Below are 16,287 nucleotides of genomic sequence, written 5' to 3' on the forward strand. Positions count from 1 at the left end.
GCATTCCTGTGTTCATGAGAAGTAGTAGTGATTTATCCTCCCACAGATATTAACACCTCAAGCAACACAACAAGCTTATTGCTTGGCAGAGAGAAATAGCCAAAACCCACACACTCCCCTCTGCATTTTTTAAGGACTTTTCCTCTGACACTCTGAAGAAAGAGAATGCTTTAAAGATTATACTTCCAGGAAATTATTTTGAGGTTGTTTTGTTAGTACATCTTTCACAAAGAACATGTGCTTCTTGTTTAGGTGTTAGTGCTAAAAGTAAGTTTGTGCATTATTTTTTGTTTACAATTATTCTGTAGAGACTTCAGCAATATTACAAATTCACAATTTTTACCCATTTCATACTATACTTTTACTAATGGTTGGGTGGAATTATTTCCTTCTCTCTACCATCTTTCCTCTGAAACCGATAGGCTGAACACTTCCATGTAGCCACTTATTTTCTTAATAATGATTAATTATATCTCAGACCATCCATCACTGGTCTCAGCATCTGTCTGAACTTGAAATACACATTTAAAGATCCACCCCAGCCTCTCGTGTTCTATTATCTAATTCAGAATGTGAAGATCATAAAAAAGATAATTTCTATATGAAGAGGTGGAAATGCAGTGGGCAGCACATGGCTGCCACAACATGACCAGCAGAAAGAGATAAGCTCCTCTGCAACCTCTGAAAAAATGCTGTTGGTCTCCTCCAGAAGTCCCAGTGCAGGCATGGCCAAGCACCATTACAGAGTAAGGGATGAAGATACAGGCAGGTACTGAGGTAGCTGCCATTTTAACTAGCCAGTGGTCTTTCTTTGTGCCAGGTGCTGTATTTTCTACTTAGGTGGTGCTCTGAGATCCACAAGCCTGGCTCTGTGTTTATGTTTCACTTATGTAGTTAGTGCAGATTATTGCAGATTTATAAAACATGGAAAGGAAATGAAAATAGGAAAGGAATTCTCAAAAAGTCCTGCAGATATACAATTTCAGTCATGAAGAATACAGTCACTTTTCTGGAAGCCTAGTATGGGGATATTGTTCTCAGGAGTCCTGTTACATAGAAAAAAGAGTATTTCATCAAGGAAGTTACCACTATGAAACCAGTAAGAGATATACTTACTGGTATATGTGTATATATATATATATATATATATATATATATATATATATATATATATATATATATATATATACTGGTATATGTATATATATAAATGAATGTACATACTTATACTGAATGTACATTTATCAGAAAAGACACACAGGCTAAGACATCATTTGCTTCAAAATATCTATCAGCTCACTTAATTATATTTTTATTTTGCAGTATCTATATAAATTTCTTTAATTGAAAACTGACCCATTCCTATTTCAAAAGGAAAATTGCTGTTGACTAGAACATGTCAAAGTACAGATGGAGAGATGAGAGAATAGTATTCAACGGGGTCATGTTAGCAGATGAGAGACCAAGGTATTTGGTATTAGTGTAATGCCGTCCGTCCCAGCGCTACCGCAAAGAGAGCAAGGGCACCACCTGCTGTTTTAGAAATGGATTTATTTGGAACATGACAGTGACTCTTCAAGTACTGCACTCAAAAATTTTCTCCTGAAGCTTCTGCAACACGATTTGAATAAGTGATGACTTAGCAGTTGCCTGTTCACACGATGAACTTTATTTTAGCCACAAGACTGGCCATAAATGCCTGAATATGGGGTACTGAAGAGGTTTTTGAAAGCAAGGCAGTGTTTCACACAGGCTCTTCCTCACCCAGGGCACCAAAATCTAGCATTCACACATTTTCAGGAGATCTGACTGATATTCAATAAGCACCAAAAAGTTTAGTGACTGATTTAAGAAGAAATAGCATCTTTAGCATGAGAATGGTTTAGGTCATTATATGAGCTGGAGGTTATAGAATAAATAATTACTACTAGATAAGGAAGACATCAAACTACAGTTCAAGCAGTTTTCAAAAATTTTCAAAGGACCTTGTTTCCAAATGCTCTCAACTGAGAAGACAAAGGTTCATACACACCAAGATGATTTAAACATACACGAAGAACTTTATAAACCCAACTGTCTGGCAGTTCTAAGACAATTTGACCATAGCAAATTAAATCCCTAGCTGACCAGGAGATAAAATGTAGGGTGTGAGCAGCTGAGTCAGTGAAGACTCAATTTTTGAATAATTTTTCCTAGATGCCACAAGGAATCACCTTATAGTGTTCTCTTCTTCTGGAGGTCAAGTGTCCTAGGGAAAACCCTGCATGAGGCTGCTCAGGCATAATCAGACTGTTTTATTTTATAGACTAGAAAGGAACTTTTGTGAGGAGTGGTCTTTTATAAATAAGATTATCAAGTGTCAGAACTTCCATGAGAGTTAAGAATCATTGCTAAATGAAATGGCCAATTTCTATGTAGGAGCCTTCAGCCATTTGGTCAGAGAATGTCTGGAAGGATTTTAATTGAAAGACAAGTTGAAAATAGCAGCAGCCGCAGTGTCTTCACAAATTTTGGAAAACAACATGAAACTTTAGCAAATTATGTGCTTTTGCCAATGAAAATGATAGCATGGCCCATTTCCTCTTCAACCTTGTTCACTTAAAAGCAAAGTTTATAAAATATTTTAATTTTTATCCTATATAATTCAGTTCTGTTTGTGCACAAAAAATTCAAAGGAAAAGTGAAAAATGTGCATAATTTGTTGATTCCCATGAGCTGAGATGAAGTTAGCAGATTTTTGTAATGTGTTGGTATCAAATACATTTCAGTGATAAGTTTCTCATGTTTCATCTACCAGTTTCAGTTCTTACAAGATAACAACAGAGGTGTCAATACAGTGCCCTGTTTCCCCCTTTAGAAGATGCTTTGTACATCTGCAAGATGTGCAAAACAAAAATCATCTATGATTGCATCAAGCTTTTGCATTTATTGGTGGCTTATTAAAATTAATTAATTGCTGTGAATGAATGCTAATAACAAATTAGTAAAAACATCTTCCTTTCTTCTGTTTTTTTTTTTTTTTTATACAAATAGTTTTATTACAAACTTGAATTTTTAAGAAATACACATGTAAGAAATTACACAAAGGCCTTGGCATTTGCAAAAATCTTTTGGTATTTGCATGGTAATAGTCCATAAAACATTTTTGGACACAGACATGCTCAAACAATGGTATCATTGCATAGAAATTCTTTAGAAATATTTCTGAGGCCACTTTCAAGAATTTTTTGGCACAATATTAACAAAATTAAGGCCTTATACTTTTCAAGATCAAGTAATTCAGTGTGTGAGTAGTGTTTAAAACCCTGAAAAATATTAAATACAGAATAAAGACTATAAGCTCAAAGCAGAATTTACTATTATAAACACAAATAACTATTAACCTGGGTTCAGTCTCTGCAACTTCAGCATTGAAATGGCTATGTAAAATGAACATTTCACATCATATTTTGGCATTTAACACCTAATTCATGACACTGAAAAGAAGAAAAATTTTGTAAGCTTCTTTTTGATATGATAAACTTAGAGCTTGATTTGCCTAATGGTTGATCTCTATATAAATTACTAAAATATTTATATATATTTTTCTTCTTGACCATTGCTGGATCATTCTTTATTCCACAGGAAAGTTTGTTCTACTGCACAAAGAAGCTGCATAGTACCAACATAGCAGAAACACTTACTTGCCTATTTGTGAAGCCAATTTGGCAATTTCTTCCAGATGTAGACCCATTAATACTGACAGCACTAAAGGCTACAAACAGAAGCAAAGGTTTGCAGGATGCCACTCTATGTTGTGAAAAGATGGTTACATGTTGCTTAACCACAGTCTGTAATCCCAAACCTCTTTTTTACATTAGTATTTCTTTGTACAAGAACAATAAGTACATACCCAAGAGTCTGGGATTTTAAGACACCTAGATAACAGTAACAAACTTATCTGGGGAAGAAAAATGAATCTAAATATATAATACAAGAATGAGAAAGGGGGGTCAAACAGTATAAGGCAGAACTGCATACCTCCTAGCACCTTTGCATTTTTTTTCTGGATAAATGCTGACTTTTTATTCTATCAGTGCATTGCATTTATATAAAAAATACATATACTTTGATCAAAAGTGCCATTTGGCATGTCGACATTTGAAGCTTATCTTTGTTGTCTCTTTTCTTCTTTAGCAAGGACAGGGCCAGTAAAGCAGTGTGTGTTAGTTATGCAAGTTCCTAAAAGGCACTTTACTGTTTTCATATTGGACAACAATGAGGTACATATGATATATGTCTAGGCTTCATTGCTGTTAAACAAATAGCACCATATTGTGTGAAATTAGTTGAAATTCAAAAGTCATTATGTTTTTCTCATACAGACTTGACAACGGCTAACATTTGAGCGTAGATCCCCGGCTTTCAAGGTTGAGGGAGTCGGTTTCCTACAGAAAAGAAAGAAATTAAAAGACCCATTAACAATTTTCAGGTTCATAACTGACAACACCAGCTTGGAATGCAAGTCTCCCTTCCAGCCTCTGCTGAATCAAGAAGGTGTTCTTAAGTTCTCCAGTGTGTAATCACTTCCAAGTTTGGTCACAAACTATCCTAAGACTAGTTTTAAACATCACACACTTACTGAAAAATTCAGTTCTTTCACCAGGCATAACATTTCCTTAACCTAGAACACCATCTGTTAAAGCAGCAGTTTGAAAACAATCTACAATTTGGGTAATAAAATAAAATTGGGCAAAGAAGTTGAAATTTGACTGTTTATGAGTTTCTGCTAACTCATGTGACTTTGAAGACAAATGAAAAGCTGGCAAAGGAAATTATGTGATGTCATATAGAAACAAACCAAAGCCTTGTGTCTCTAATCTGTCATAATGAATTACTCCTAGCAACTAGAAATAAATCATTTTCGGACAAAGGTGTGCTTGCATTTAATGCTTTTCATTAAAAAAGATTATGACTTTACAGGAAATTGAGGAGCATTCGTGATTTCTGATAGGAGGGCAGGTCCCCTGATCTGGGATTATTTTATTAATCTGAGGTGTAGTTTGCAGCCAGAAAAGCGTGTGAAGTTGAGAGGTCTCAGGGTAGGACTCGAGGAATGGAAACAACTGTAGTGCTCACTCTAAATTTTCTTCTGACCAGCTTTCCTCTTTCCTAGGGATCCAGGGCTTACCCCAGTGGTGGGGTGGCTGTGGTAGTAGTTTTTCTGGTTGATGAGATTATTACAGCCCCAGTGATACTCAGTCTCAGTGCTCAGTTTTTCTACCTACTCCACTGACAGCTATCTGATAAACAAAGAGTGAAAACTGGCTAAACAACCTGCTACATTCTGAGACAGGCAAGGCAGCATTCACAGATCCAGACAGAAGACATGAAGAGATGAAGGGTAACAGGAGCATCAGTCAGGACTTTGGTGGAAGAGGGTGATTACCTGCACTCCAGAGGAATGTCTGCTGATCAGTTAAGCTATGCAGACATGGGAACTGACCTATATGCCACCATATTAGTAACATTCATATTGAGCAAATGAACCTGTGTTGAAAAATACTCATGTGCAGGACACCAGAACAAAGCCTATTACCACCAGCTGCATTTTACTCAAACATACTTCCTCTAACATTAGGGAAAGGTAAATAATTGTTCAACTCATTTAGTTTAACACCTGTACAAATTGCAAGTAGTTCCATTTTATGTTAATGTCCATTTACAGGAAATGTTATATTCTAACCTAATTTCAATCAGTATGTCAGCCTATCCCAGCTACCACTTGGTGAATACAATCAGAAATACAGTGGAATTGTGAACATTGTTAGACTATTCTGAAAAGCAAAATATATGATACAAATGATACATTGCAAACACTAACTGATGATACATTCATTAATTCCCCTGAAAGCTACTAATTTTTTTTCTTTCTGTTACAAAAGAATTTACTACATAAATTAACTGTGCCGGTGGACAGCCAATACTTGAACCTGTATTACATTCAAAAAATACTTCTTTTATTCAGTGATAAGGCTCAACTGAGTCTCAAAGAGTGATAAACAAACCAGGAACTTACCTGAACATCTCATTCCTTTCTATAGTGGCAAGCCAGAAGCTGTAAGCATTTGCATAGTAATTGCAGGTGCCCCGGCCATGGCATTCAATGAAGGGAGCGCTGCGGAACTCCTCCAGGCAGGAGCCAGGGGATGCCAGGGCCTGGCCAGAGCCCTCAGCACCAGCACTGGTGTGCTAGGAAAGGCAAAAGCATTGGTCAGACAGGGACTCTCTATCTCCTCTGCTACAACTGCAATGAACTCTCTCGCACAAATATTTCTTCACATTCCCTCCTTGTCCTCTGTTCTGTCCATCTGCTCTATTTTGTTGCTCAGCTCAAGGAGGAGCAAGAAGGTGGAGCCGAAGACTCCAGAGATGGCATTGGGTTCTCTCATGCAACAGCAGCATGACACACCAGCAATATCAGTTTCAGGGACAGCTGTATGCACAGAAGTCCTTCAGGAGAGACAGCAGGACTCAAGCTATCTCTATGTAAACAACATGCCAGGAGGCCCAGGAGGCACAAGGTCTGGTATGGCTTTTATCTGAACAGCTTAATTCCATTCCCACTCCACATCACAGTGGTCTCTCTGCCATTGCCAAGTGCTAACAGCTCCGGATCCAGCTGTGTCTCAGACCATGCCCAGGCCTTGCCTGGGAAAATGATCAGATTCTTTTTGAAGACACTACAAAGGGTGGAGGTCTAATGCCCTCCTAAAACATGAAGGGACAGAGTCAGATACTAAATTTCCATAGACCAAAATCCTGAAACAAATGCTTTCCTCAGCTCAGAGTATGTCCCAGTGCACTTACCATGACAAAGGAGTAACCAATCCAAAGTGAGCTCCAGCCTTCAGGACACGGTGGTATTTGAATTGTTTGACTGTGAACAGCGATTACCATGGCAGGAGCTTCACACACAGAGCATCTAGAAGGACCAAGACATGAATGAGCTGCATGCACTTAAGGATTAATAGTTCATTATTCAGAAACTACTTTCTTTATGGAATCTTGAAATAGAAAATGTTGTCATGTTCAAAACCAAAGGAAAATCACAATGTTTCATTTAGAAAAAAAGCCAACCGGTTCTTTTTTCTTTTTTGTTAATTTCTAATTTATTTGATAAACTTCTAATTTCTCCCTTACTTAGAGACAGTTCAACTATTAAGTCTTATTCCTATTAGCTTTCCTATGAGAAAAGAACAAGAGACCTCTTATCTGAATATTCACATGTATTTTTCGTTTTCTAGTCCTGTTTGTACCAAAGTTTCTAAAAGTGCTCAATGTCATGAACATGGGGGGCAAATAGCCAAACACTGTATCTCACCAAGTATCACTTAAAAGTGGTCTACTCTGATCAGAAACAAGTAACAGCAATTTGTCATCCTAAACTTAGCTCTGACTTCCAGAGAAAAAGCCATCTCCCTGGAAAATGTCTTACAAAGGCAATCACTGCTAATCTAATCTAATGCAGACTCTTTCCCATGCATTTTCCTTGAAAGTGTTTCTTATTTACATTTGTGGTCTATATCTCCAGTAAGAGATTTCCAGCAAAGTAACTTGCACAACAAACTTCAAAGCAATTCTCCAGAAAGGCATGCAGCACCAGTTCTTTTACTTTAGATATATTCCTCATGTCTCAGAACTGCTAAGTTACTGAATAATCCAATCACCAATCATCCCTCCACAGAATCACAAAAAACCCATGAGCTGGGCTGGAATTTTAATATGGGGGCTGGTAATAAGGAATTTGGTAGATATAATCAGTTTTTCCTTGTACAATTCTTCTTCAACTGGCTGTTGCAGTTAGCAATTACGAAAATTATTCAAAACTAAACAGTCTGATTCCTGTTATCAGAGCAGGAAAAAGAATCAAGTGCAAAATGGATTAAGTTGGATTCTGAAAAATGCAGAGAATTAAAGAGTTCTATTTCTGCCTTGTGAAGACTGCTTTCATACCTACTGCCTTCATCTTTAGTGCGGAAGCAAGAGAGTTATTTTAAGAAACACATCAATGAAAGAGTAAGTTAAAAGAAGGAATGTAAAGCTGCCTCTATTCTTGGAGCTCTGCTTTGCTTCAAGAGATTTCTGGTATTTCAGTAGAAGGCCATACAGGAAAAGAAGTCCTGTGATTCAAGGCAGCAAGTGACACTTCTACACATTTTCTACATTTGGACAGAGAAAACTGTTGGTTAAAAAGCATCAACTAGTAAAATAAATTGAAAGAAGTGTCTTCCAGATTCTTTGCTAGTTTTCTAAAATGAATATTATAACTATTTCACTCGTTGCTATGACTAAAAGGAGAAAGACACATAAGCATACATGCATGCACGCACACACACACATGTACATACATATACACACTTACGAGTTTTTATGGTGCAAAAGCCAATCCGTAGGCATAAGATAAGGCAAAGTGTTGGTTAGTACCTCCTTCAGCAAGAGTTTCAAATGTGACTGTTAAAGGCTATTTTGCATGATATGGGATGGCATAAAAGGAATATGAATTTCAGAGGCTGGCAATTAGAATTTTTTTTAAAGTCAAGTCCCTTCCATTCACATGCAATGAACAACCAAAAATTTAAGACCAAAAAAGTCTCTCTTGAAAATCTTGTCCTCAATCTGCCCATTCATTTTCAAAACATACCAACTTCTTTGGTACTAAACCAAAAGTAAGAACACAGAGTACAACTGCAGATACAAGATGGATTTCACTATGCAAAATAAACATCAAATGTTTTGCAGTAGAGCCATATAGCTTTTTGAACATCCAAGATGTCCAGAATACAACCAACTGCTGATTAGGATTGTCCTTTCTCTTGGATGTACCTGAGAAATCGCTACCAGCAATCTCCACTCACATTCATTAAATATGGCTGGAAGGGGGATCAGCAAGAGCTGAAACAGATTAGAAGCAATGACAGAAAGGACAGTAATGCCTATATCTAATGATTATCACTTAAACTGTAAGCTGAAGATTCCCTTGTCAGACTCATACCCAATTGTAGGGAAGTTTGCTCACAACTCTGCCTTCAGCACTGGACACATTATGCAAGAAGAGGTTTTCTAGTGGTCTTAAAATTTCAAATGGACCAAAAGTTCAACATTGCATTGATGCAGAACAGTTATGTCTCTGATATAGCACCATTCTTTATGCTAGCTGCAAATCTGGAATTATTAAAAAAAATAGATGATTGATTTTTCAATTGTTTCCTTTAATTCGGAAAATAATGGCTGTATTCAAGCAGAATGTCTAAAACAATGGAAGAAGCCTGTCAGTCTACTGTATGATAAAAATGCTACCATTTTCAAACAAAAGGAAACTGAGCCCTAAAAAGCTTCTAGCTATGGCTAGTCAAAAACCAGAAGTGTTTCAGACAAGAATTGTGAAAAAATACAAAACTTTTTTTCCTTCAAAGTACATCACAGCTTTTGCAAGACAACATTTCAAGTATATCTTTTAATTTCAATTATACCCAAGATAGGCTATTCAATTTCTTTGGGTTTCCCCCAAAATGGAAGTCTAAACTGAAAACATGCACACTTTGAAACATTTCATCAAAAGAATTCAAACTTTAAATTTAAAGACGAGAAATAAAAATAGACAGATTCAAAACCTTGTCCAGAAAAATAAAGTACCCTAAGCTCTTTCCACAGGCTTTTTCACTTTATAAATACAGCAGAACTGAAACCATACCTGCTGATGAATGGTCTGATATTATCACCAGTGATAGGAGCCATATTCATTGGCATGGGCTCAGGAGTAGACAGCCAGTAGGAGTAGTCATTCCTTGATGCAAAATTACAGACGTTGTTGATATTGCAGAATAAGAAAGGCATGGTACTGAATTTCCGAAGACAGCTTCCTGCTGTGCCTGAAATGTTAAGTGAAAGGTTATTTCTTAACAGTTTTGTAAAGCCATTGCCAACTGCCTAACAATTATTTCCAGGAGCAGCTAATAAAGGCAGAGAACACTTGCCCTGAATGACCCAGTTTTCTCAGAGGAAGTGAATCCTCTTAGCTTCATGAGGAATGAACAGGACAAGGAAAGGAGTAGTCCAGTCTTGTCTGTAGAATTACAGAATACATTAGGTTGGAATAGACCTCTAGAGGTCTATTCTATCCTACTGCCCTGACAGGCAGATCTGGTTTCTTGGGTCCAGATTTAGTTGAGTTTTGAGAATCTCCAAAGACAAGAAATTCAACCATCTCTCTGGGGTTCTGTTCCAATGGTTGACCATCAGCCAGATAAAAGAGCTTTTATTTATGTTTCACTAAAACATATCTCATACTTGTGGTCCATTGCTGCTTCTGTCACTGAGACCCTCTGAGAAGGGACTCCATACTCTCTACCCTTCCTCTAGACAGCTGTAGACTGCAATAAAGGCCTCTCCATAAATATCTGTTAAGGCTGAGCTAACCCAGTTCCATCAGACTGTCCAAGACCCCATGAGCCATCTCAGTAACTAGGTGCTGTATTCACTGTGGTATAGCAACATCTTCCTTCCCAGAACACAGAAGATGTTGCTATACCACAGTGGGTATAGCAACATCTGCCTTCTTGCCTGGGTCTGAGCCAGAGCAATTACACAGATTTGCTCAATGCAGCTCTACAAATGACAGCAGCATTTGGTTTGTAATGAATTCTAACTGAATTCTAACTTGGTCTCCACTTACCCAGATCTTGGCCATGTGCTCTTTCATTGCCTTGTACATAAAGCAAGGAGTAGCCGTGGTAAATCAGCCTTGTTCCAAACGGACACGACGGCTCTTCAATGGTTTGACTGTGTCTGGTAACAAGGAATCCATGAGCAACTGATGGTGCCCCTGGTGGGCCCATAGCCCCAGGCAAGCCATCAGGGCCAGGTGGACCAGGAAATCCTCTGGGCCCTGCAATACAGAGAGGCTCTTTTCATTTCTGCAGACAGCAGTACTGTCCCTACATAACTAAAAAAGAGAAATTAGATACATTCACACCTAATACCATATGTTATTTTTCTGTGAAGGAATCAAGTCTTTGAAGAATGCAGGGACTTACCTGGGGGACCAAAAGGACCAGCTTCTCCTTTCTGCCCAGGCTGACCATCAAACCCTGGACTACCAGGTGGTCCAGGTACACCTGAAGGTCCTGTCACCCCTGTTGAGAAACAAGCAATAATTATTACTGGATATCTCATGATTGTTCTGACTTTTTGGCTCTTAATACAGTACAGCATAGGTATGCCTCAGCATAAACTAAACTCCTGCACATTCAGTGCATACAGTTCCATACCTAGAGAATATATGAGGGTTACTGCAGGCAAAGTCATTCTCTAGTAGAGAAGGAGAAGCAAGGTGAGAGCATGCTTCTAAAAAAACTAGCATTTGACTGGAATATGAAAAGGAATCTCTTCTCTCTCTGCTTATCATATGACTCAAAAATAGACCATAAAAAAGTAGGGTCATGAACAGTGGGAAAATGGGTATCCCTCTTAGCTTCTTCCCAATTCAGATATATTTTATGTCTTCCCTTTATCAATTTTTAGGGATGCTATGAATCCTACATAAACTCAGCAAATCTGACTTCAGGAGAAGGAAGTTAATACCATCAGCACTACAGCAGTATTTCTGTGACTCATCAGACACTCACAGATTTCCTTTTCCTGATCACCCAAAAAGAAACATTGTTTTGATGTACTGAATTGACTACTAGTGATAGAGCAATGGATTCTGCACAAGCAAACCCATGCTGTATTCAGTCACTGAGACTGTTTCATAGGTATTTCATAAAGGACAGCAGTTGCAGAGTTGTATCATCACCTTCAAGAGAAAACTTTCATATCTACTATATTAACTAGGAAGAAGATATTCATTATCCTCCACTGTAATTCCCCATCAACTCAACATAAATCATTCAGGAAAAAAGCTTTCCCCTAGAATCTTAACACTCCTATGCTCCCATTCTCCATGTCCCGTCATTCTGAATGACATGTCCTTGTGCCAAAATGAAAGCATTTCATTTTTCCTACCACTTGCTCCATCCTCTTACTTGCTGATGTATTTCATTTTTGCAGTTTACCTACTCTTTATAAAAATTGCAATATCTGGACTTAAAGAAGAAATCCAGGACCATGGAAAAAGCTTCCCCAGGAATTACTTTTCATTTCAGCATCAGGTGTTTTTCCTCATGCTTTCTTCTCCCAGAGACACACAGTAATTAAGTCTGGATTCAAGACTAATGACAGAAGACAGCCTGACAAATACATTTTGGAGAAAGGATAAGCAGAGTGTTGCAAGTCACTCTGCCTACTGCTGATTTCAGATACTGATGTGCTGCCTGCAGAGTGAGAGCCTATAAAAATCACCAGGAAGGCATCTGTTTTGGATGAACTTCAAAAAGGAGCTTCTTCATCACTGACACAATTTAAGTGGCTTACAAAAATTGGATAATATTATACGAAAAATTTTGTAGTATCTAGCCTACCTTTGACTATTTTACATTACAAAAAATGTGTTTCTACTGGCAAATTAGAAACTCTCACCTTGTTGTCCTTTGGGACCTGGAAGTCCTGGGAATCCCTTGAGACCAACTGGTCCTACAGGTCCAGGTAAGCCAGGATCCCCTTTAATAAGCTGAAAAGGACCTGGTGGGCCTGGTGGGCCTTGTAAACCTGTGGAAATCAACCAAGAAAATCAGCATGTATGTAGTATAGCACAAATGAAAAAACAGTTACTTTGTATTGCCATTTATACAGTCAGAGACTGGAGCCTGTCACAGATAGTCACAAGATATCAACACATCCTAGACTTTACATGTGAACGAAACTGCAAAACTTCCCAAATTGAAGCCTATCTATGCTGATATCTCCAGCCAAACAGACTACTCATGGACTGAAATAGCTGTCCAGACCTTAGGCTCCATGGAGCTGTGTCAGCAAGTCTGTAAATAACTCCAAGCTGAGTGGTGTAGTCAATATGCTGGAAGGAAGGGATGCCATCCAAAGGCACCCACATGCATGACAAGTGGGCCAGTGGGAACCCCATGAAGTTCAACAAGTGCAAGGCCAAGTGCAAGGTCTTAGACATGGGCCAGAGAAATCCACAGTGTCACTACAGACTGGGGATTGAAACAGCCCTGCAGAGAAGGACTTGGGAAACACAAGTAGATGAAAAACGGGATGAGTCAGCAATGTCTGCTTGCAGCCCAGAAAGCCAATACAGGGCTACATGAAAAGAGGTGTGGCCAGCAATGCTCCTCCTCTGCTCTGTTCTCACAAGAGCCCACCTGGAATATTATACGCAGCTCTGGGGTCCCCTGTACAAGGAGGGCATGTACCTGCTAGAGCAGGTCCAGAGCAGGGCCATGAAAATGATCAGAGGGGTGGAAGAGATCTTCTATGAAGACAGGCTGAGAGAGCTGGGCTTGTTCAGCCTGCATAAGAGAAGGCCCGAGGAAGGCCTCACTGTGGCCTTTCAGTACATAAAAGGGGCTTATAAGAAAGACTGAGAGGTTTTTAACCAGGGTCTGGAGTGACAGGGGAAGGACAACAGTGTGAATGAAAGAAGTGTTTACAGGAAAAGTGTGAATTTAGATTGGACTTAAAGAGGACAATTTTTTTTACTGTGAGAGTGGTGAGGCACTGGAACAGAGGTTTCCAGAGAAGCTACAGAAGTTCTATCCCTGGAAGCATTCAAAGCCAGGTAGGATGGGGCTCTGAGCAACCTGGCCTAGTGAAAGATGTCCCTGCCCATGGCAGGCAGGTTGAAACTAGATGATTTTTAAATCCCAAACCATTCTATGATTCTAATCTGACCATTCAGATGCTGATACATGACACCTGGTTTCAAATTCTGAGTTTTTACACAGAACAAAAGGGTGATGGAGTTATAGACACAAATAACAACAAATTAATGAAAAATAACCATTTTACCAAAATAATAACCATTTTACCAAAAAAATCTGGGGGAAAAAAGCACAAGTCTTCATTATACCTTTAGATCCAGGAAGACCTTGGTCACCTCGCTCACCCTTAAGGCCTGGGAAGCCAGGAGTCCCTTTTGGACCTGAAGTCAAAGGAAATATTTGCATGAAAATTCAGTAATTTCTTGATCTGGACGGATATGTGTGGAATAATCATGTATGACCCCATCGCCATGATCATAAAAAGGACATGGCTTTATTTGCTACTTTTTAACTATTATCAGAAACATGATACAAACACCACCACTAAGTCACAAAAGAAATGATGACTGAAAATAAATTTCTCTTTTTTTTCTCTTCTCCTCAAAGTTCTCTTACTTTAATATTATTCTCTAGATTAAAAGCATTATGTTTTTTCTATTAATAAGTGTATTTTTTATACACCTGTATATTCAACAAGAGAGACATACAGAGCTCACTTCCTCACATATAATTATAACATTTTCCTCTTCAATTCTCAAGAAAATCTTGAAGGTTCTTGACTGGTAGCATCTAACAATCAATTTTACATCCATCTTTTAAAGGAAGTGCACATTTAATATTTGCAATGCAAGAATAGGCAAGAGACAAAAAAACCTTAAGAAAAATCTCAATGCTTTTGTATGCTTTTTGACACAACTTTCAGTGTCCTGTTCAGTAATTATTAACACAGAGACAACATTGTTTGGGCCAGTGAGGAAGGATATGAAAGAGACATTTTTGCATACTTTTCAGGAGTATGTTAAGTCTTCTCCTTACCTGGAACACCTGGAACTCCTGGAGGTCCGAGATCACCCTTTGGACCGACATCTCCTGGCAAACCAGGACTACCCTGCATAAAAGAAAATGTGAAATATAGTTATCCTACACTATTGTGATATGACTCTCAAATAGGCTGTGTATTACTGGAAACCTATGAAAAAAATATAATATGACAAAGCCATTAAATTTAAGAAATGGTCATTCTCTCCCTTGATTAGCTTGAGAAGCTTCTCTTATGGGAACAGGAGTGACACTTTGCTCTTTCTAAACTATTTTTTGCCTCAAAGATACCAGACCAGAATGAGGTACTACTAGCACTGCAGCCAGTAAAAAGGTTCTCAACCATAGACCATATAATTATGAAAACCATCTGTAAGCACAAACCTCAGCAGATACTAATTTCAGTGTGGTCCCAGCAGGAGGTTGCTAGTTAGATAATTAAATGGGGTAATTCTAGCAGACTTGAAAACTTCTACATTCACACATGGGATGAAATTAAATATGCTCAACAATTTATAATTCTCTGAAGATTTTTACTTTTCAACAGGGATAAAACACTCAAGGACTTAAAACAGTTCAAACACAATGGGAACTCCTCCTTCTGCCCTCACCATTCTAAACTGTAGCCCTGAAATTAATGGTAAAACGTTCACTGTAGCCTCACTTCAAGGAAATCCAAGACCCTTTTTCAAAAGACACTGTAAATAGTCATTCAAATGGCTGCCAATTTATTTTCTTCTTTTGTCTGTTGCAGATCATCTGCAAAAAGCTTGTAAGTATAGTTTAGAGTTTCTCCCTGGCTGATTTGGTATGACAGTGATAGTTCATTATATAATAAAACACAGAACACAGGTGGAGGAAAGAAATAAAATCCCTTTGCTAAGTAACCTACCAACCAGAAGCTGGAGATGTGAATTAAACACACAGTGAAAAATAATACCAATGGTAGAAGTCATCTCATCATATTTGCAGAGCAATAAAATAGGCACATAGGAGTGATTTTTCATTCAGTGCAAGTTAGACATTTACATTAAGGTGAGAAGAACAACAAATGTCTAATTCTTTTCACTGATTATAAAGGGAGAAGAGATGATTAGTTCAAAAATGGATGCCCACAATTAAACTTCTAAAGACTCCAAAGTTTAACAAAAGAAGTGCTACTCTCAAGAGTGCTAAGGAAGGCATGAATGCAGTAAGATTCCCTGGTTTCTTTCAATCACACAGGCACAGTGTAGAGGATTGTTTAAAGAAATGGCTGTCTCTTTGTATCATAATATGTGAACTTCTGAAGCCCAAAACAGGAGGGCTAGCTTTCATTCAGAAGGCACTTATGAGTCAATCACATTAAAAGAGGGGGGTTTAAAATATATATATATATATTTTTTTTTTTTAGGTTATAATTATAAAACATATTTATAAGAGGAGTTTATTGGAAGCTTTCCATCAAAATACATTTCCCATAACAGTATGCATTTCCTAATTTTTTTTTTCTCATCAGATACATCTTGGTAAACAACTTTTTTGGGTCTGTTCCAAACAGAACAAAACT

At 38.0% G+C, this 16,287-nt stretch overlaps 1 protein-coding gene across 3 annotated transcripts in view; it reads right to left on the bottom strand.

The window, feature by feature from the left end:
• Positions 1 to 2,906: 2,906 nt before the first annotated feature.
• COL4A1 (collagen type IV alpha 1 chain) overlaps positions 2,907 to 16,287 on the bottom strand; it is a 118,421-nt gene continuing 105,040 nt past the window's right edge. For 2 of the 3 annotated variants that reach the window (XM_071430599.1, XM_071430600.1), the window contains exons 44-52: positions 14,736 to 14,808; positions 14,009 to 14,080; positions 12,559 to 12,687; positions 11,076 to 11,174; positions 10,715 to 10,927; positions 9,734 to 9,911; positions 6,850 to 6,964; positions 6,059 to 6,231; positions 2,907 to 4,427 (exon numbers count right to left, since the gene is read on the bottom strand). In XM_071430599.1, coding sequence (XP_071286700.1) covers positions 4,346 to 4,427; positions 6,059 to 6,231; positions 6,850 to 6,964; positions 9,734 to 9,911; positions 10,715 to 10,927; positions 11,076 to 11,174; positions 12,559 to 12,687; positions 14,009 to 14,080; positions 14,736 to 14,808 — 1,134 coding nt within the window. In that variant the 3' untranslated portion in view covers positions 2,907 to 4,345. Of the gene's footprint in view, positions 4,428 to 6,058; positions 6,232 to 6,849; positions 6,965 to 9,733; positions 9,912 to 10,714; positions 10,928 to 11,075; positions 11,175 to 12,558; positions 12,688 to 14,008; positions 14,081 to 14,735; positions 14,809 to 16,287 lie in introns of those variants that run through there. The other variant, XM_071430601.1, reaches the window with a different exon arrangement.

The sequence above is a fragment of the Agelaius tricolor genome, unplaced genomic scaffold, assembly GCF_023055355.1.
Source record: "Agelaius tricolor isolate 1412-34295 unplaced genomic scaffold, bAgeTri1.0.p SCAF_7, whole genome shotgun sequence".
In the NCBI taxonomy this organism is placed as follows: domain Eukaryota; kingdom Metazoa; phylum Chordata; class Aves; order Passeriformes; family Icteridae; genus Agelaius; species Agelaius tricolor.